The 22,715-nt window shown below is 41.8% G+C and overlaps 2 protein-coding genes across 3 annotated transcripts in view; one reads left to right on the top strand and one right to left on the bottom strand.

The window, feature by feature from the left end:
- Positions 1-22,715, top strand: part of LOC112968547 (guanine nucleotide exchange factor DBS-like) — a 164,861-nt gene that overhangs the window by 73,346 nt on the left and 68,800 nt on the right. The gene's annotated exons all lie outside the window — the stretch shown is intronic.
- B3GNT5 (UDP-GlcNAc:betaGal beta-1,3-N-acetylglucosaminyltransferase 5) overlaps positions 1,133-22,715 on the bottom strand; it is a 23,180-nt gene continuing 1,597 nt past the window's right edge. For both annotated transcript variants that reach the window (XM_026070973.1, XM_026070974.1), the window contains exon 2: positions 1,133-5,640. In XM_026070973.1, the coding sequence (XP_025926758.1) occupies positions 4,179-5,315 (1,137 nt within the window). In that variant the 5' untranslated portion in view covers positions 5,316-5,640 and the 3' untranslated portion in view covers positions 1,133-4,178. The remainder of the gene's footprint in view (positions 5,641-22,715) is intronic.

Here is a 22,715-nt window from a genome sequence, read left to right as displayed (position 1 = left end):
ACCTTATTTTTTTTGTGCCCCCCCACCACCTTTTTTGGTGTTAGAAGCATTAGTAACATGATGTGAGAAATGTCATTACAAAATTTGTTAGAATAAGCCTTGCACATGAAGTTCACCAAGAAGTAGCAAAGATAATCTTGTGTTCAGGAAATGCATATTTGACTATATGCTTCTGAGAAGCTTCAGCTTTTGAAATGCAAGTGATAATTTTGCTGTTTCCCCTTCCAGAAAGTTTTGAGAGATACTTAATTAGGCATTTAGTGTTTTAGAATACATTAAGCCATTTAGTATTATTTAAAAAAAAGTACCAAGCAAATCCAGTCTTAGTTGAACCTTAGTTGAACTGCACTGCCTTCTATGCAAGGAGCAACAAAAAAAACAAAAAAACAAAAAAACCTCAAACAAAACCACACGTGCTCCCCCCCACCCCAAACTGTGCAACCCTAGCTGACTCCATTTTCTTTGTTTTCTTCTTCAGTATAACTTAGATAATGAATTTATACTCAAGTTATGCCACTAGTTCACACAGGTATAAACTGAAGTTGCAAAAAGTAAGTTTCTAAAAAACACTAGTTGATGCACTATGCTAGACATAGATCTGAGACATACAAAAATGTAATTTACTATGAATTCATTATAGTCTTGTAGGTGTTCTCTCTTATACCCTATGAAAAATAACACTGCAATAAATGTATATTATTACTGGCCTCCAAGCTATCAGCTAGTTTTTGAAGTGGGCCAAGTTTGATTTGAAATAGAATTTATTTAGATAGGCAACCTTTTCCCCCCCTAAAACATGCGTATCTAAATGGAGTATATGAATTTGGAAGTTTAACATTAACAACAGGTTAAGCTTCTAGTATTTAGCAGTTTTTCCTACAACCTTGGACTGGAAGCTGGGTAAAGAATTTTTTGTTGTTCCGTCTCCTTTTTCGGAAGCACCTATTTTGCCTTTTGTTCCAGGAAAGGTTTGGTTCAAGATAACACACAAAGGAAGATTTCAAGCCCTATCATAAAGGGTTTAAAATTTTTTTTTAAAAAAAGCAGCAGAGCTGCAACTGTCAGCTACAAAATGCAACAACAGATTTTAAAAAAGACCCAAAAAGCTGGTAAATAAAAAAAGTCCATTTATTCAAAAAATTTTTACAAAACATTTGTCTTTTGTGGTACAGAGCAAAGTTTAAGAATAAATATTGAATACTTTTGTATAAAAATTAGTAATATCAAAGGGAAACCGATGCAAACCAAACAGGTAAAAACAATTTTAGAATTAAACATGCTGTGCAACAACATCAAAACCGTTAATGAGGAGTGACCATTCAGGCTGATAAGTTTTATTTGTAGAAGTAAAACCTGACAGCCCTGCATTGGAGCACCAACCATAATTCTTGTTAAAAAAACAGGTTCCAGAAAAAGGTGAACAAATCTTACATCAGTGTTTATAACCTAAAAGTAAGAAGTTCTCTAGCTTCTCCATTCTTTGAAAGGAGTGCCTTCATGCTTTTCTTTGAATTCACTAGCCCTTTCCTTTTTCACTGCAGCAAAATCAAATGCACACTACAAACATCAAGGCCCTTTTAAGATGCGGAAACAATCCAAATGAACAAAAAACCTCAAACTAGCTGTAAAACAAAGTATTTCAATGGTCAAAAGTGACTTTCATATAACAGCAAGCTACCTTTAAGCAGTGTTTTAGATGTTAGCTAGGTAATCATCCTACAGAAATTTAAGCGCTTACTTTAGCTTTGCTTGTACAAGTCAAAACCAAAAGTCCCAATGCATACTTGTGCTGGAAGGATTGTAGTCTTAGTAGTACACTTTAGATATATACTGCATATGAAAACTTTCTTTCCCTACAGTGAACAGGATATATTTTTTATGTAGTGCAGTCTTGCTATATAGCTTATTGATTTAACTTGGGTCACAACAGGTCAGAGACCTGATAAGGAGACTTTCCTTCAATGCTGAATACTATCTATCTTCTCTGTATATTTGTTTCTCTATATAGCTGACAGATTATAGCTCTAGTTTTTTCAACATGTCAATACTGTAATCAATCTGCTTAGGCAAAAACCTTAGTTGAATTTGTTTTTCTGTGAATATTTTAAATATTCTTTGGAATAACTTGCATTCTTCAATCATTTTGACACTGATGGCAAGCAATCTGTGGGCTCTTCATATACCCAACATTTGGGTTTTGGGATGTTGGATGCTTACTCTTTTCCTTCTCAAAAAACACTTACAGAAAGTCACATATTTCAGTTAATTCTAGTGGCTACCTAGCATCCATCTGAAATGACAGCCTGGAGAATAGGCAGTGAGTTCACTCCCGGGTTTGTTTAAGCTAACATTAGCCGTTCATACCATTACAACCCTAGCACAACTTGAAGAGTAGTAGCAATTATTTAAACAAAGTTTACTACTTACAGCTTAAAACCAGCATGTTATCTTTAGCTGTTTCTAAAGTAAAGTTAGAGGACAGATTAGGCACTTCACTGCTCTCACACAGCAGTAACAGCAAGAAACTTTGGGCAGAAAAGACAGATGTTAGACATTTTAGAAAGCAAGCAGCATTGCTCCTGTAGTTTTTGTACACTGCCCCAACAGATCCAAGAACTGCAACAGCTGGTTGTTAGTTTCCAAGCTTTTGGCTCGTCACTGCTGTGCTGCTAAACTGGACTCATTCAAGCTTTCAGAAGTAGTTTTCTGCCACAGTCTACCCTGGAACTCACTCCTGAGTCAAATCTCTTCACAAGCAATATCTGACTGCACCTTGTGTGGTCTGTGTATCCACTCCAAGAAGAGCTACCACAGGTTTGGCAATTAGCAACTGAAATACCTGTCCTGAGAGCCTGTGAAGACACTGTTAGAGAGATATACAAGGAAAGACTGCAGAGCCCTCCCAGAACCTTGTTTTTACAAGACTTGCATGGCACCACAGCAGACCTAGTAATGGCTAGCGTTTGAGTATCGCCTAGTTTTATCCCAACTTACAACACATGAGCATTTTGTTCATCTTAGAGGTAATCTTAACACTGAAGTCTATTCAAGATAGGGGGGTTTCTGGATACAAACTACTTTGAGATTGTAAAGATAATCTTGTGCTTAAAAACTTCAGGAAAAATGCTAGTGGTTTTGATTTGTGTATCGAGTTTGTGGGTCACCATCTCCCTATCCCTTCATTGTGAAGTCAAACTTTGTGCATAAAATATCCTGTTAATTCAGGCACGAAATTTTGCTCTTTAAGTTCATTTACAGCTTCCAAGTAGCTATAAGTAGCTATTCCTTTCTCAGGAAAGTCAGTTACAGACTTTTGCTTGGCTTTCACCTTTAGAACCATGAATGTGGGAAAGCAGAAGCATTGTTAAAGAAAAGCTAATTCAGTGAGAGTAGTTTATTTGCTAATCAGATTGGAGTGTTTAAATATACTGCTTCAGTTTTCAGAAGGCAGAGAAAGATTAGCAAAACCACTTACATAGGTAATACTAGATTTTGATCCTTTCAAGTTCACTCCTGATCTAAATAGAGTTCATACTTACTTAGAAGAACCAAGTCAGAGGGCACTTAAACACCATTCCCCATCGCAAAGGCTTAGGGAATTCCAAGAAATGGGATCGTTGCAGGTCCTCACTTCTAGCACTGTTTGTGGATTACACAGATCCAGAGTTATTCAACATTTCTAAATACTACACAGAAAATATTTTTAACTGATCTATGCTGGCTTGAACTGATGTAATAGTCCCATTCTTTGTGTCAGAAGTTATATTTCTTGTTTTGAAAGCTCTACATTTTGAGACAGATTTTTTAAAAATGTAGCTTAGCTCACACTTAAAAAAAACACCACAAGACTGACAAATTCAAAGTAACTGGCATTTTCACTAATTTCAAAGTCTAGAAGTCAAATCCATTTTTAGTTCATTTAATGATCATCTAATCCAGACGTGTATCCCTTGAAGGCTCTAAGAACAGGCCACAATATAAAGTCGCAGTACAATAGAGAGCTATTCCAATAAGGGTTTTTCAACAGAACTTGGGACCACCCTCCCTAACCCTCCCCCCAAAAACCTATTCACATTTTAGTTTTACCTCTTTCCATGTTTACATGTATTTTGAATAAACAGCTAAAGAGTTGTTGCTCTGTTTTGGCTCAGTGGATCTTCAATGCAGATATTCAAGTATTAAGAAAATGCAGCTGAACAAGGATACGTGTCCTCGTAATATAATTTACAGAGAAGCACAATATTAACTATTTTGCAATATATTCTACCAAAAAACCCAGAGGAAAACCTTTTAACTTTGGGATCTGTAGCCTGCTTCCAGAGCTGGTGAAGATCGTCTACATGTCCATGAGATGTCATCATTTTGTTATAAATGCAGGGATGATACGGAGCCTTTCCTTCCCCAGAAAAAAATACATGGTATTGTGGTACAATTCCCATTTTATTGGCACAGAGACCCATGAAAACATCGTCTATATAAAGACTTGTATTAAGAGTCTGCGAAGCCTCATATACTTTAGCTGCTACATCATTTGATATTACATATGCAGCTCCAGCTGTGTAGTCAGGATAAGAGGGCCACTGATACATTTCATATGGCACATAGTATTTGCTAGTCTTGTCTCTTACGGGAGGGGATCCACGATGGACACGGCCAATCCAGAGATCTTGAACGCCCATCTGTGCTAGACTTTGGAGATAAGCAACAAGATTTGGCATATGGATAAATATGTCATCATCTGCAGACATAATGAACTTGGCATGAGGACAGTAGGCATTCACCCAGCTAAACTGTAAGAGTAATTTAAGAGTAAGATTGTGAAAAGTATCTAAGAAGTCTTGCTGAATCAAGTCACTGTATTTCTGGTCTTCCAGCTGAAGTTTTCTTTGCAATTGTGCTTGCTGCAGATGATCCGCTGGTCGTCCCAAAGCAAAAACAGTTTTAATGTTGGCATTAAGTTGAGAACGAACGTACTTCTCATTACCCCAAGTTTGTCGAATCGCATCCCTCCGATGACGGTTTTCAGGAGAAGTCTTCACAAACAACAGGAGAAGGACGTCCTGCTGCTGACACTTCTCTTTGTGGTTGATCAAGTACTGGTAGCTTGCTACTCTGTCCAAGTTATCCCTGTTGATAGACAGGCTGTTGTTCACAAAGTTGTAGCTATTTATGAGGTATCTGTAGGAATAGGACTTCATATGGCTCACAATGTGATTATCAAATGGTCCCCAAAAAATCATGAGGCACAGTACGAAACAAGTGGCAAATATCTGCAAAAACTGGCATTTTCTGACTCTCCTGGGACTAACAAACATTCTGAGGCAGTTCCTATAATCCCAATTCCTGCTCAGGATCAGTGTTTACAGTGTTCGTGTTTTAGTTTCAGAGCACAAAGCCACCCCTTCACGATAAGTGTCCATTGTAAGGCATGTCGTCCTTCATTCGGTACCCTTGTAAAGTCGGCTGTGCTGACAGTTTTGACAAGTCATCTTCCTCAAAAACGTCCTCCTCGGAGTGAAAGCATGCAGGCAGTTCTGAAGAACGAGACTCGCGGAAGGGTTTTCTTCCTCTGTGGCATCTTGGCGCAAACACTTCCAGCCGGAGATCTCACCCACTCCTTTCCTTCACGGCAATGAACACCTGCCAGTTTCGAGAAGGGCAAGGGGGAAGAAGAGTTTTTAGCAAGTGCCATTAACCCAGCTGGTTTCACATTTTTGTCAGGGAGCAGAGTTGACCGTTCGGGTACTCCCCACCCACCTACACCCCCAAAAAAGCTGGCAGCGAGTAATTAGACATGGCCAGTGGCGCAAAACAAGTTGACAGAGGCTAGCAAAGGGGAACTTAGCTTCCCTTCGGACACAAAGCTACTTCTTAAGAAACCCCCTGTGGTTAACCAACAGATGAAGCCCCCCGCTCCCCCGGCCAAGCTCCCGGCAAGCAGGGCTGCCCTCGCTGGGGCCCGGCCGAGGGGCACCGCCACCCCCACCCCCCCTCCCGGCTCCTCAGGCAGGGCGGCCCCGCCCACCACCGCCGCGCGGACGCCCTGAGGGGAAGGGCGGGAAGGCGCCGGCCGCGCCCGAGGAGACCCTGCCCCGGCCGCAGCGCTTCGGCCTCCCCCAGCTCCCGTCACACCGAAAAGCGCCGTTAAGAACACTGCTCCGCTGTTATCAAACGCCCCACGTAGTAGCTTCAGGCCTGTGCTTTTTTCCAGATGGTGCGGGCAGCCCGAGCTTGGTTTACAAGTCCCTAAGAGGCCTGTTACATGCCAGCTACGCAGCCAGGGCTGCCGACTGCAGGAGCCAATTTCACTTAGGCACCCCTCTGCTACCAGCTAGGTCCTAGTTTGAGCCAGAAAGATCATCTAAAACACAAGGTAACACCCAAGTTCCACCTTCTTGCCCAACAGCTTGTAAAATTCAGTTCTAGTCAGGGTTTAGTAGATAGGAGAGCTGAAACAAAGGCAACTTAGCCCAAAGGAGCAGCTACCTATGCATCCCATACAGCCAGAGAACAAACAGGGCGAGCTCTCCATCAAGCAAGAAATTCAGGGTTACTACCATGAGGGATGACACTCCATTAGCTAAGCACCACTGCACACAAACACAGCCTCCGAAAGCAAGAGAGCGCGAGCTGTCACTATTACATTAATAGCTACATGCAAAACAAGCATTTTGAGAGACTGTTTTACCCATTTGAGGTCTTGTGACTAGACAGCAATAGGAGAAAGCAACCAACTAGACGAAGAAAACTTGGTGCCATTTTCTGGTTTAGTATCTAATGCAGGGAGGGGGCACGCTGCTCAAAAACAGACACCACGAATTGTTGCGGCTAAGGCTTGCCGATTGCAGTGCATAACAGAAAAGCTGTATGGGCAGTTTGGGGAATAAAAGCAAATCAGCACTTTATAGTATCAGTTTAAACCCTTTTTATTTTGGAAACATAAAGTTAAACAATGCACCTCAACTGAGTTAAAAACTCAGCAACTTTACAATAGAGTGCTATTGCAGGGCTTACTCTTGTGTCAGCTGAAGAGCAGAAACACAGACAAGAAGCTGGAGTGTTACAGAAACCCAGATATTTGATAGCTCCTTTTGGAGGAGTCAGTCTGAACATACCTACTACTTCTTAAAAGTGGTGACAAGTTTTGCTGTCCCTGTCCTACACGCTTATTTTGTGCTCCTTTCCAAAACTCTGCATGAACTTGGCCAGTTCACACAAACACTGCAGCACTGTCTTACCCAAAGTTTACAAAGTGCACCTGAACTTATTGACACACATAGCAGGTGACATGGAAAGTAAAGAAAGGAAGGGTTGCACTGCAAGGCCTTTGGCAACATCCCGTCTCAGCAGATGTGAGAAAAAAGGAGCAGCCTCAGCTTAAGTAGCCAGCTTGCCCCCAACCCTCAATCTCAGAAAAGTCAGTCAACTGCTTTTAAGAGTAAAGGAAGCATGATGCAATCTATTTAGCCACTTGAAGCAAATTTACCTCAGTAAGCACAGGAATCCTTGTCACCAAGGAAAACCTCTTTAGATTGTACTTGGATAACAAGTTTTGGCAACAGTCTGCAATTACCCTAGTCTTCTGGTAGAAGGAAGCACTGAGATAGCCGTGATAATACAAATATAGAGTGACAGAGGTTATTGAAGACTAGCATTGAGGCTAACCATGACAGTTGTTGTCACTACAGAATACTAAAAGTTCCCATGGACCTGGGGGGGGAGGGGCAGGGGAGGAATCTCCATACAGACAGCTTTAAGGGGGGGGGGGGAAGAAGGAGGGAAGAGAAGGGCAAAGGAAGGGGAGAAGATGAGCAGTGGCTAAGTTTCCTGCTCCCTAGCACCCCCTCCAGAACAGTCAGAGATGCTGAAAAGAAAGCCTTGAAGGAAATTTTCCTTGAAGGAAGAGCAAGCCATAAGATCAGCTGACTAAAGGCTGAGACAGTCCAATCTTTCATTCCCCAGATGTAGTTCAGGCAGCAGCCATTATGGCGGAGGGTTATATCAGCCTTTAGTTGACAAAATTTGTTTAGAATCCACCTCAAAAACATGCCCCTCAGATAAGTTTTAAATGCAGTTATAGGTGAACAGTACTGATGAAATTTAAGGAGGCTTAACCCCTGCCTCCCTCATAAAAAAAGCCTAGAAACATCCTCTCATTGAAGGTGCTAGTGCCCTAGATTCTCTTGTTGTCATAACTTTATGGCCCATTTGCAACAACAGTCATCCTTTGGACTTGGTCCTGCTCTCCTCCCCATAAAAGAAAGGGCCCAGCAAGGTTGAGTCACCATATGAACCATTCACTACCAAGTGATTTGCTTAATTCCAAGGGAAAAAAGAAAAAAAAAAAAAAGTGTTCTTCCTAGCAAGAGGAAGAGACATGAAGTTAAAACCATGCTTGACAGTAATTTTTCTCACCGTAATTAAGGTGTTTTGCCTCTTGGTGCACATTTTCCTACTTGTAGCTTGAAAACTTTTAGATGTACTCTCAGAGCTGAGAGGAGATGGGAGAACCAAGCAATCATGCTGTTACTGTAGCTGCCTTCCCTTTTCAGGTAAGGGATCTAAAAGTCACAGCTCTGTATAGTCTCCCCTCAGCTGAAGTAGTGCAAGCTTTTTTCCACCCTGCAGCAATCCAAGTTTCCCAAGAGGGATTTATTTGTTTATTTAACCTTGCAGTATTACCACAAGCATGACTGTTTGTCATCTGAATGTAGAACTGTTTACAATTCTGTATTTTGTATTCTGTATATATTCTGGGATGAAAGAGGAGGAGCTGTTATGCAACAGAAAGCCTCCTTTATAGTTCTTGAAGTGACCACTGTGTAAAGCAGATCCTTATAGAGCTACTTGAAGTGTCCACAGAACTCAATATTGGAGAATTAATTTCAGCAGAGAAGTAGAACAGTTTTGGAAGGTCCAGTGAGGAGAGACTGAGACAAGAGAGGCCCCAGAGAAACACAGACACACCTCAGATATGAAACACCAGAGACCCACAGGAGAGACCACAGGGAGTCAGAAGACTCGCAACAGACACCCCAATGTAAAAGATTTTCCCTGCACCCTGAGAGAGACTAGATAAGACTGCCCAGCAAGGACCCATCCACCCTGCTATGAAGTTTGGCATGCGGTACAATACACAGGCTGGGCTTCAATTCATCTATAATAGATCCAACTCCTTCTCCCACACACACATCTGTTTTAGAACAAAGGCTATTTGATCATCACATATAGTTATTTTTCCCTCCTTCCCCATAGGACGGAAGATAAGTTTAGATCACAAGAAGCTTTCCCAGGCAATGCAGGATATTCCAGGAAGCACTATTTTAAAGAAGAACCATTTTTCTACCATCATCTTACAGCAACAGTCCATTTCACATCAACAACTCTTGTATTTTTAAAGGTTAAAGGTTCTTGCTCTTACAGAAGGTTCAAGAAACTATTTAAAGAATGAGTAACAAATATCTCCCTGCTTAGTGAAATACAGACAGAATCAACTCTCTTCTATTAGGATTTTTCCTTGCTACAGTGATTGTCTTTTCATCCAAATGCCTGCTTTAATGCCCACATTCTGTTAGCAGCACACAACAGAAAGACTTTTTGGAAGCAGAAGCACCCCCTGACAAACTCAGATATTCCTGAAATTAGCTGCTCTAAAACAGATAAAGAAGATTCAGAAGATCTACAAGAGGGAACACCTGAGACATTATCAAGTTGCAGACAGAAGTCATCTGTCTAAAGAGCATGGTGATCTCCGTCTCTGCTTTGCCTTTGGTTTTGCCAGAGAACAGCCAGGTCATTTAAGGATGCAGGTCCCTGTGATGGCTGAGCTCAGTCAAAAGCTCACTGTTGCCAGTCAGGGAAGGCCTTGCACTCTTCCCCCAACCCTACCTTCTCATCCTCACCACGCAGACCTCCTCTAGCTTGGATCAGCTCTAGAGCTTATCTAGTTGCTCAACAAACCAAATTCAACTCGCTCCTCCTAGTCCCTTTCCCTACCCATCCCCAAGAAACAACCTTTTGGCTCACTGCTGAAACAGATGAGCATTAGCGAGCTATTAATTCAGGTCAAGCTGTATAAAGAATGTAACCATCAGGACTCAAGCATTGCTGTTGCAGAACCAGGTGCTGCACTTGTGGTTTCTAAAACTTTCAATCTTACCTAAGGCTACTTCCAGGCTAAGTGTTACTGAGGAAAGCCTGAAAGCCCTGGGGCAGGCTCTTGGTCTCTAGGCAGGAGAGCCCCGTCAAATAGGCTATTCCAGGTTGGCTTGTTTAATAGTTGAATGGGACATCCAGGTTAGAAGGCATCTCACCAAGATGCTCCATCCTGCTGAAAAACTTCAGCTGCCACATGGACTTCCACAGCACAGGGAATGTGTTCACTGTGTTCAACCGCAAAAGTGACAGAAGCCATACACTGCAGTTAAAAACCTGGAGGGACTAAGACTGTCCCTGTCTAGATTTGAGTTGAGTCAGATCTGTCAAGCCTAGCATAATGACGAGACAATCGTGAGAAGAGTGGGTTGGATTTTCTTGAAGCTTCCAAAAATCTATTTAAACAGGAGCTACAAGGTTCAGAAAACACAGGGTTTGGCCACTTTTGCAGGTTTTGTTTGTTTAGTAGTATTTAAAGCTTTTTGCAACATTTGGTTTCCGTGCAATTTGAACAGTTAACTCCTAGGAAATTCCTCCATCTCCAGCAGTATTGATTTATGTACTGCTTGCACCAGATGACCAAAGGAAATCTAGTCTTGTTAAGTCAGCATATCAAACAAGCCAACAAAACACAGAATTATTTATCAGGATTTCCCCCCCTTTGTATTAGTTAACAACTAAATACTCCTGCAGGGGAGCATTAGATGAAAAGCAAATTATAGCAACCTGTGGAAAGTGACAGACTGAAAATTGTGACCACTGGCTTCTCATTGATGCAAAACGTTTATAGGTGTTGGGTAATCTCTGAAATGTTGATTTGCAAAGAAATTCAAAGCATAGCAAAGCAATTGAGTGAAGCATTTCAACTCCTTCAGGGGTGGGAGAACAAACAGGTTAGAAGCACTTAACATTGCTAGGAAACAGGTGATTGCCAGCAAAGGTTTAGTTCCTACAGATGCTTTGTACTTGCTGTAACCATTGGGTGCAAAGGAAGATTTCTTCAGTTTCCCCTAAAATGTAGCAGCAAGGTTAGCTGCTATAAGCTAACCTAAATGGAGACATCTGCCAAAAGAGACAGACGTGCCTTCTTCTCTTATTCCTACATAAACATTCCATTTTACTTCCAGCAGGATCAGTTCCCTTAAACAGCTACTGCACAGAGAGCAGCAGAGGAGCAGGACACCCCTTTCCATACCAATCCACATTTAGACTGCAATTTTCAATGACCTTAAGGTGCTATAAGGAGACTCTTTCCAAATCACAAACCAGCTAGAAGGGAGGACTGCATTTTCCAGAATGAAAGCTTCCAAAATATAAGTCATTTAGTGAAGGAATCTTCCATTAAGTACACAAGTACTAACATGAAATCCTGTGCTTTGTGTGCATTAGCTTGGGTAGCAAAAGCCAGTTCCTTGCACTGCATGGTAAGGGTAAGTTTCTGAAGTTTCAGAATCCAACAGTGACAAGACTAGAGGCTACAAACCCCTAGACCCCTCCTTTCTGAGAGGTGCTAAGTACTTAACTTCTGTGCAGGCAAGTCAGAGCTCTAAGACACAGCAACAAAGGTTTTAATGTTACCTGTTGCACAACCCATCACATTTGTTTTGGCAGACAGTGATGAGCTCTAATGCTATACTGAACAGCAATCTGCATTTATGCAAGCCCAGTTTATAGTGCCAGTTTTTAAAGGCATGCCCAATCCATACACATTTCTTTCAACTCCCATGTAGTGAGGCAGAAGTGTGCAGCAGAAGAGCAGAGTGCATTAACTGTGGCTGTTAATGTTACCCCCTCTAGCGTGGGCTGACAGAGCTTAAATATCAAAACCATTATCACAGCACTAGCATTTAAACATCCCTGATCTCTTCATTAAGAGAAAAAAAAGGCTCCATTTATTTAGATTCACAGACACCATGATCCCCAGGAACCACTGTTTCTGATAAACAGCAGCTCTAACATCAGTTGTTTATTTCCAGTGATTAATCTGGAAAATTTGTTTCATTTTAGCAGGTGGACAAAAGCATATGTATACAGGTCTGTCTTTCTCTTAAAAATAAAAAACAGAAAGGAAATAAAGCTACATGAAATACCTGAATTGCCATTTCAGGTGTTGAGTAACCAGAAGTAATGTACAGCTTTCAGGAAAAGGTATCTTAGCCTTAAAATGAAGTCTGAGCCAAGTTGTAAGCAGACCATATTACAACCAAGTTAGTGATGACTGCATGTGTGAAAATAAAGTGGATCTTTTTTTTATGTGCAGAGGGGAAGGAAGCCAGATCACTGCAGTGAGGTGCAGCAAGATTCTGTTTTGCTTATAATCATGCACCTTACATGAGTCACTGAGTCTAATTGCAACCAATTAAACGCACCTAGTGACTTAAAATAATATAACCAGATCTGGTTTTGTAAAGAAACTGACACTTCCATAGCTTGTTTTGGTTGAAGGGCCAGTGCCCGATTACTTAGAAGCAAGAGTGGGATTAGAGTATTCCTTGGGAACTGTTTTGATAGTTGCTTTCCCCACTGTCACTCCTTCTTCAGATCTCAGGGTTGTTGCACAGGTCCCATTTCTACATTTAAAGTACTACCCCAAGCTAAGCAATGTCACAAAGATTAGGTTTCTAGTATTGTAAGCTTTCTGTCACACCTGTTACAGGCACACATTAATACCCACTGCACATTAAACTGTTTTCTTTCGCTAATGAAATTACTATAAGTTTAAATACATAGATTAAAAGGAAGTAAGAAATAGCTACAAGGAAATCTGTACTATTCAAAGGTGTGTCTAGCTCCGTATCTTGTCCTTTCAATTTAATAACTGTCACAGCCTCAATTTAAGGAGGAATGCACTTATCTGGGATGCTCCCAAGCTGCAGGATCTCCACCTGTGTTGGCTGAACACAGCCACCAGGAAGAAACAAAACCCACAGCAGGTGCTGGTCAAAAGTCCCTTGCTGTTTTTCAAATATGGCCCATCTACTGCTATTTGCTTAGGAATGGAAACACCCAGACAGCCATGCTGCTCGAAGAAGCAGGGTGGTAGGCCATCACAATGACAGGGAGGAAGTAATGCCTTTTTTTTTTTTTAAAAAAAAAAGCAGTTTTTAGTGACAGATCTGGCCTTCTGACAACTAGTCCACAGAAGGAACACCACAGAGAACAAAAGCCACAGAGCGACCTTTTATAATTTTCCCCAAGTTCTTCTTTGTCCCCTTCAATAAAGGAAATCACCCACCAGATACTACCATAAAAACCAAATTTACCCAAAAACCTTACTAGACATTTATATTAAGGGATGAGGAGGAAAAAAAACCAACTCATTCTGTTCAGATAAAAAAAAAGGGGGGGGAGAGGCAGCCTTCAAAGTTGAAGTACAAACATCAGCTTTTGCAAGCTTAGAAGTTTGCGGCTGTTAGCACTGGGGGACCAAGCGCCACAAGGCTGCGTGCTGCCTGGTGGTAGAAAGGCCTTGTTAGCCTCTCACACTGTTAAATTAATGCTTAACTTAATATAAAAAGCTAGCAAACCTTCCACAGCAGACAAAACTGGAGTTTTCTGAAGGCAGCTGGGGAAGGAAGACAACTTGACAAAACCTCGAGGCTTCCCCTATTTTGTGGGGGAGGGGGGGAAGGAAGATTTACATTTAAACAGTGTTGCACCACTGACCTCTTCCCTCTTCAGTCATGCTGCCCAACAGTCTAGTAACAGTATAGAGAGACCCTGCAAAGACTCCGCCTAAGCGTGGTGAAGTTCTGCCCCCTTGGTAAATGCAGTATCATAGAGGAAGATTTTTTTTTAAAGCAGTATTAAAACCATTATGAAAGGCTGCTCTGAAAGAGAGTGCAGCTGTCAAACACAGCTCACACTCCTGTTTTACTTTAAAATGAAAATAAAACAATTTATTCTGCATTTATCATCTCAGAACAGTGAAAACAAAGACAGAAAAAAAATCACACATTTCAGTGGTGAGTTTGGCTTTTTTTCTTTTTTTTAATTCTCATAAAATGCAAAGAAGGTAACAGAAGTATAAGCTCTCCAGGGGCATCACTTTACCCTTTTTGTGTAAAAGGAAAGGTCTTTTCCTGCTTCTAATGAGGCTTCACTTGCAGCCTAAAAAGGGTTCTCCTCCCACCCCTAATTTTACAGCAGCTCACTTCTGCTCATATTTGGAACCCTATCTGGAAACTTGTATATAAATGCTGTAAGAATTTTCTAGTGATTCCATATCACTTCATCTTGAAACATTATAAATACCTCCTTACCTGCAGAGAGGTATGAGAGCCACAAAAGGCATTATGCAAAGAACTAGCTCACCATTACTCACATGTTGCTGTATCACCTCCCTACTAAGCGTGTTTCAGACAATATCGCGAGCAGGACATCCCATTACACACGACAGACTGAGCTGAAGGTTGACAGGGTGATGAAAATTGGTTTTCGCCATGCTAGCGAAGGCAGTCAAGGATCCAGTCCAAAGCTCAACATCAACAGAATGCAGACTGTCCAGTTACACATTAACAAGCTATGAAACAGGGATTCAGCATTAAAGTTGAGCTATAACATCTTGGACCCACCTAAAAATCAATATTTAAGACAGGCAGTATTAAGTCCATTCAAAACTGACAGCTAGATCTTGGGAATATTGTTTCCTGCCCATTTTCCCCACAAACCTACATCAATTTCTGTTCTAGTCTACAGGCCATAGATCCGTCCCCAGAAGATCAAGCTTAATTATTAGAAACAGACTTTTTCCATGCTAGATGCCAAACTAAACAGGGAAGTCATGTTTAAGACTGACACAACTAATTGCAAGAAGGGTAGTTTAAGCTGCCTTTTTATGGGGCCTCATTTGGTATTTGTGTTGCCACAATATTTTCAATGAGTTAGAAAATTTTTAAGGGGTCATTTAAGCAGGAGGCTAGTACTGTCATACTACACTTAAGCATCAGAATATTTTAAATCATCATTTCTAAACCAGGCTGAACTTTGCTCTCCTAGTTTCAGGTACTAATTTTTTTTTAATTCCAGAACCAATACTCTGTCATCTACTCTCCAGTCTATCCCTTTTCCTCTGATGATACCCTAGCTTATGCTCCAATTCAGCGTCAGACTCCAGATGGTTCTCCCATCTTGCAGCAGAGTTCTGGGTCAGAAAAATCACAGAAGTGTTGAGTGTATGGACAAGCATGAGCTGTGTGTACAGATACAATTAACCATTAGTCAGCAAGATGAAAGTACAGAAAGTATAGTACATATGAGGTTCTGTAAAGAGGAAGGACAGGACACAGCGCACACGTCACATCCACAGGACTTGCTTTTGTTTTTCAAAAAGGAAAGTTCAGATAGAGGGCTTACATAGCTGGGAGTTCTCTCTGAAACACAACAGCTAGCTAGACATAACCTGTGCTGGATGTTACACATGTTGTTACCATTAGGGCACCAAGGCAGGATCCTTGCAGACAGACAAGTGAGAAATGCAGTTTGGCCATTAGAATGTCTGACACTAAAAACAATGCTTTGCGGATTTTTTTGTTGTTGCTAGATCAATATCAGTGAGACCAATGATGATAAAATATGTTAGAATTAAAAAAGAAAAAACAAAATAGCTTCCAGGGTCTAGGGACAGGTATGTTTTTTAATGTTCTTTAACACTACCACACAGTAGGCTATCATTGCATCTAGACTTCCCAAGTCAGCTCAACTGCATAAACTTGCCTCTCTCCTAAACAGGGCTCATACTTTGGGCCAAATACCATGCTGACCTGTTGTCTCAATAGACTTTATACTCTGAACACAAGCAAGCACGCCAGAAATCCAGGATTACTTCTTTCTTCATCAAATTTTGTTCTCCAGTGGTTATGTTACTCAGCCTATAAGCAGAGCCCTGGGAGACAAGTCAAGTGCCCAAGTTTACCTACAAATGACGTAATGCACAAGTTCAAGGAAGCTGGGATGCAGAGCACTAGTGCTGGCTCCCATCCTAACTGGATCTGGTCAGTAGGAGCCAACACCACATCTCAAAATTTTTTCAGTTAAAGGATCCAAGCCGTGTAGGCAGATACATAGCCTGGTTTTCAGTTCTTCAAGGAGGTTACATAAACAACAGCAAATCAGGTCCCAATCCTGGGCCCTCGGCATAAGGATACTAAATGGCACAGACAAGTTCTCTGTTGCCAGGGGAAGTATCCAGGCCTTCAGGTTCAAGCCCATTCCTGCTACCCCCTGCCACATACACGCAGCCAGCATGCACAAGGTCTAATGCTAGACTGACAATCCACCATGCACAGACAGAAAGACTAAGCTTAGGCAAAGCGCACACACGTGCACAAAGGCCTCCTAGTAATTTAAAATAATCCTCTTAAAGCAACTGTAAGATCAGATCAGCCTAGAACAGAAGCAGTTCTATGAAGAAAAACAGCACTTATCTGTAACAAAGCAGCATCTGCATCTATATTAAATATCTATATGTATATATAGATATAAAATCATCAGCTTTCCTCATGATTTTTGCTCAGCTCAGCACAAGAGCACCTCTTTAAGATGACCCCTTAATCTCTTGTCACACCCACAAACCTAGCTACCCTGTAACAAAGCTGCCATTGCCACAGCACTTCCAAACGCTCTTAAGAGATCACCAAGAGCAAATATTGCTTAAGGCACTTCAGCCTTTCTTGCATCCACAGATCTACAAGCACTTGTAAGAACAGATAGTCATTGCACACTCTGTTCCCTTGGCCCTTAACAGAATCATGTCTTGTTCATTCTCACCCCCTCCTGTTCACTGCTGTAGATAGCTGCCAGCCACTCTTAAGCTCGAAAAGCAAGAGAAATGCTGTATTCTCCTTGAGGTTGAGGAAAGGGGAGGAGAGTTATTAATGACCTTGTCTACTTCTGTCTAAGATAATCACCTCTAATGGGCTGTCTTCTTTCAGTATTAGGACATGGAACTATTTGAAGCAAGCAAGCAATCCATTTGACTGCATATTCTCATCTTGTTTGCATTTGTACTTCAGTTTAGAGGATAATTCTTTTATATAAGACAGTTCAGCACTATTTTGTTAGAAGTGTTTCAATGCATGCAAATGCAGTGTTAAAATGAAGAATCTAGACATCTATACATGTTAAGTTTGCTATAGAAGCATAAAGTTATTCACAATGCACAAACAGAAGAATTTACATTTTCATTGAATTTAAAATTACAGTTATGTAAACAGTGCCTTGAATTTAAAGGCGTCACCCTAATTTTAGGAAAATCATTATCTAAAAATAGCAAACTGACCTGACTCTCTCCACTTCTAAGTCCTAACTTCCAGACCGCAGTTCTGAATGCATTTACATAGTTTTACATGGCATAATGAGATATGCCATTTGGGCATAACTTCCAAATGTTTTTAAAGCTGAAACTGAACAGTTGTGCTAGAAAGGTTATGTTAAAAGGTGCATGTAGTTTGAGGGAAGTGAAATTCCTATCAGTTACACAGACACAAACCTTTTAAGTTCATGCTCTCCAATTAAGAGCTTTCTATATCAAGAGAGAGAAAAAGAGTGCATTCTAGCTATCCACTTTTTTTTTTTTACATTAACATCAGTTGGAGGAGAGGCGTAAAGAAAGAGGCAAAGAAAGTTTATTCCCTCTTTAAAGCTAAAAAGTGTATTGGAAGAGCTAGCCCCTTAAGAGAACCAAAAAAAGTTTTTCTGCATCTGCAACAGCTTCCGTGAGAAGTTGTGACAGTTTTAGCACTTTTAGCACCTCTATGAGATCTGGATTCATATGGCTAACCAATCATTTCCTTTAGTTTGGTGGTAACATTTTAAGCTATGTTCTATCTATTTCAATTACTTTACAAGACTACAGAAGTTTCAAGGCTTTACTGTAGTGTTCATGTTTTAAATAGGTTTCAAGACAATCAAATATTTCATATCGAAAACTATCTGTTCTGCTTAAAGTGAACAAACAGATTCAATACAGAAGGCTCCTACATACATGTTGGGGGTCTTCATGCTTGTTCCAAGCAAGCCAGAAAGCACAAGCATCTCAGATTTAGTGATAAAGTGAATCTAGAACCACCTCAACAGATACAAGAGAGTTGCAGACTGGGCTGGAATAGTAGCAGTTCAAGGCTCTGTTTAAGCCTGCCTGCAAGATGGGTGGGATGAATTCCACTAATCTTCTCCCAGTTCTGTGGAAACCAAGGAGAATTTTGGCTTTATATGCAGTGCTTTTTGCAATGCAGCAAGACCAGAGATTGAACAAGAGACACTCATCTGCTTCTTGTTGTCATGAAATACTGGGAGCAAGAACAGCACAGGCCCATGGCAGAGAAGCAAAAAACCAACACCCCCCCACCCCCATGCACACTTAAGAGAAACGCAACAGTGCAGTAAGTTGTGGCAACTGGGACTTGAGAGCAGCCTCTTGCAGTTGCTAGCTCACCACAGTTAAGTGCCCTCACTGAAAGCTGCAGACAAGTCATTGGCCATACCAAGCCACAGAGCACAAAGAATTCCTCAGGCTTAGCTTCAGGACTCAAATCAGATAAGGAAAGTCAAACAAAGGAGCTGTGAAACCTTCCCAACATGTTTAATAAGCAGTGGGATTTCTCCAAGACTACACAGTCTTTGTGAATTAAATGAAGCAGTTTGTACACTCACATCTAACCAGCAGCACTGGTCTCTGCTCAGGAGAAATGGATATTGGGTCACACTATTTAATAACTGCAAGAGTCAGTGAAAACAGATTTTTTTTTTTAATATACTCCTGTGCAAGACTAACGTAAGGCCAAGAACATAAAAGTAACTTACTGGAAGACACATAGCATCAGACTAAGAATTGCTGTACGTAAAGTTTAGTGAAACAGAGCTAAGGCACTAAAATGGAAGTCACTAGGAGACAGAAGCCACAAAACAGTCTGTAGATTCTAAAAGGAAGCTACAAAGATGGGAGCAGAAGCATACAAGACAGGGATGAACTTCAGGCCAAAGAGCAAAACAAAGATATGTATGTTATAGGAGTCTGATTATTCTAGAAAGTTGAGCTTTGAGGACAATGTAATAGAAAGTTTGCATTTGTGTAACTACAGAATAACAGATTAGTTTAGGTTGGAAGGGACCTCTGAAGATCATCTGGTCCAACCCTGCTCAAGCAGAGTCTGCTAGATCAGGTTGTCCAGGACCATGTCAAGTCAGGTTTTAAATATCTCCAAAGATGGAGATGCCACAACCTCACTGGGCAACCTGTTCCAGTGTGCAACCACCCTCACAGTGAAGAAGTGTTTTCTTATGTTCAAATGCGATTTCCTGTGTTGCAGTTTGTGCCCATTGCCTCTTGTCCCTTTACTGAGCACCACTGAGAAGAGTCTGACCCTGTCGTCTTTACCTCCTCCCATCACATATTTATAAGATTGATAAGATTCCCCTCTCCAAGCCTCCTCTTCTCCAGGCTAAACAGTCCCAACTCCTTCAGCCTCTCCTCATGCTCCAATCCCTTAATCATCTTTGTGGCCTTTTGCTGGACTTACTCCAGCACGTCCAAGCAGTTCTTGTACAAGAGAGCACAGAAGTGGAGCCAGCAGTCCAGGTATGGCCTTACCAGTGCTCAGCAGAGGGAAGGATCACTTACCTTGGCCTGCTGGCAACTCTTCCTCATTGCAGCCCAGGAGGCTGTTGGCCTTCTTTGCCATGAGGGCAAAGAACTTAAACAGGCAAAGCAGCCAGAACCTCAGAAAAAAAAATTAGTCATACATATGGCACCTCTGCCACCCCCATTACCTACCCACTGTAAAGGTTGCCTATTAAACTGGGAAATATTGAAGTATTGGAAGTACTTGATTGGGAAGTCAGGAAAGTTATGAGGCAGGGCAGCAAAAGCACTTCATCTAGTCATAGTAAGAGACATGGCATTACACATCCCAGCAGACACCGGGAAGTGAGAGACTAATCTTCCATTAGTTAACTGATTCAGGTAGAAGAAAATCCATCCATCCTCAGTCTGCTTCATTAGCCACAGAAAAATGCAATTTATCTATGGGGAAGAACCCTTGCATACAACAAGCAGCAGTTTAAAACAAGAAAAGCCTACGTTTCCTGCCCTAAGACGAAGGCAGTTTCATCTCAATCAGCACAAGTCAATTCTGGTCTTAGCAGAGATGAAACTGGAAGACCTTTAAAGTTGCAGAATGCAGCAGGAAAAGAAATTTAAAACTGAGATAGCCTGATTAACTGGGGCAACAGTAATCTGAGGCAGACCAAGCTCAGTTTGAAGCAAGTTTCCTCAGCTCAAAATGGGGGGACTACCCACCTCCCACCCCTGCATACAACTTCTCCAGGGCAAACTAGGAGACCTTCCTTTGCTGAGAAGTCCCTAAGTACCTCCCAACATGATCAATGTTGTTGCCATTGGCAAAAGGAGTTCTTTGTTTCTGAAGTTGTCTGGGAACAATCTCTGAACGAACTGACTTGCTGCACCTGAAAGGTGACTGTGTATCCTCAGAGTATGGCTGCATTCCCAGTAGTTTTGTGGGAGACTTTTTATTCAAGTTTAAGACCACATCTGGCAGTCTGGAGATGGTACCAGCCAGTCAAGCTTGACCTCATGAAGCTGGTTCACAGCAAACAAACTTGCTCTCTGTGCCACAAAGAGCCAGGAACTTCTACAGCCCGTTTTATTAGCAAGATGTAGAAGTATGTCTCTTGAACAGTCCTTCACACTAAGTTGCTTTCCTTTACAAACACATTTCTTTCTTTTAAGGACATCTGTCCTCAGTCTGTTTAAGCAGTCTGAGGATCTTTTATGTTTTCCGAGTTATCGGGTCACCCAGCAGCAGCATCTCTAAGCCACTTTAAGCTGAAGATCTTTATGTTCAAGACTACACAGCCACCCAAGCAACTAGTACAGGTTCATTGCAAAAAGATGTAGCAACCCCTTCACTTTGGAATTGCAGCATCCTATCGCTGTACACTGTGGTGGTTTCCCCATTGTCTATGAACTTCCATAACATCCCCCCCCTTGCTACCAAGAGATTCAGAGGAACAGGAAAACTTATGAAAAAGGGGAAGCCTCTCAAGTATCCAAGGCTATTGTTTCTAACTTCAAAGACAGGAGTGCACAGATCAGTGCTACTCAAGCAGGACTCAATTCAGGATCTGGACCACCATGATTTTCCCCAAACATTGCAAAGATTCCAGACATGTATAGTCTTCTGTATCTGTGGGAAATCCTGTAGTCATGTCTGGCGAGCCCAACAGAGGTGGACCACATTGCTTTCCACTGAAACTTAAAGATTATTCAGAAGATTATTCTCAGTGCTTCTGTCCACACAAGCAGTTTTACTAAGTGACATCTTCAAGTTAAAGGATTACTTAGACAATTCTTCAGGTATAGACTGATAACCATGGGAGATGAGGCAATGTTTAGTACATCCTAGATGCCATTACAGTGTAGGTCTACAGTAACACTGAATACATAGGTCACTGGAAATTTTAAATGACAGGTGATGACCTGCAGGATTTTCTACATGCATCTTCCTGACCTGTAGATGAATTACTGCTCCTAGTTTCTGTACTCACTACTCCAGTTTGGCCAGATGTCAGAGCAACTGTCCTGACTACTGCTTTGGGCAGCATTAGCAACCAGTGTGCTTCAGAAATTTAAGATCCTTGAAAAAGAGAGAAGCAAGGAAGTTTTGATTTTCATGGTGGAAGAGAATATAAACTAGTAAGCAGGTACTACTAAGCAGTGAAAAAACCCCAAAACCTTACCAGTGAGAAAGCACCTATTTTCACCAAGATCTTACACTTCTCTATATAACAGAGGGCAGGCTCCTGAGAGGACAGACCGACCAGTAACCCCCTTATGCCTAGTCAAAACTGCTTGCAATTCTGTATGTGACAGTCCAGCCTTTTGGTATACCACTGGCATGGTATAGTTGATAACATAGTTGCATCAACTGATTTGATGTCTCCTCCCCTGCTCAAAGCAGAAAGAGGGAGGGAACCACACACACGCTAGTATTTGTACTCTTAGAAGACAACTATTTCCCTCATCCCCCCCCCTTTTTTTTTAATGCTGCATCCCCTTCCTAACCCCAGCCTTCTCCCTTTCCAACTGCCAAGGGATAGGCAAGAATTGGGGGGGGGGGGGGGTGGAAACAAGACAGAATATCCTACAATATATACACCATCAGTTTCAGTGCTTGCACGCAGAGGTCCTCAGGCAAAAGAGCTCTGCAGTTACTAGATAAGGATGCTCCAGCACAGAAGAGCAGCACATAGACTCAGTTCTCCACTCTTTTGTGTGGCCAAGATAGAACTGAGGCTTTTTACCATTACAGGGCACTTAATACAGTTGCTTAGAGTCCGGCCAGTCCCCAGCCCCAAGAGAGTCTGAACGCCAAGAGCTCCATCTTGCACAGGGGCAGTTAACCAAGCGGCTTCTCCCGAAAACCTCCGGTGCTTCACACGCTCCCTGCGGCGAGGCCGGGCCAGCGCGACCCACATCCCGGCCGGGCGCCCTGCGCCCCGGCCGCTCCCCGGCGGCAGCTCCGCAGGCCCCGGCCGCGCCC

Source organism: Apteryx rowi, unplaced genomic scaffold (genome assembly GCF_003343035.1).
Source record: "Apteryx rowi isolate R43461 unplaced genomic scaffold, aptRow1 scaffold_32, whole genome shotgun sequence".
Taxonomy (NCBI): domain Eukaryota; kingdom Metazoa; phylum Chordata; class Aves; order Apterygiformes; family Apterygidae; genus Apteryx; species Apteryx rowi.
The sequence above is the reverse complement of the archived record's forward strand: the minus strand, read 5'-3'. Positions and strand labels throughout refer to the sequence as shown.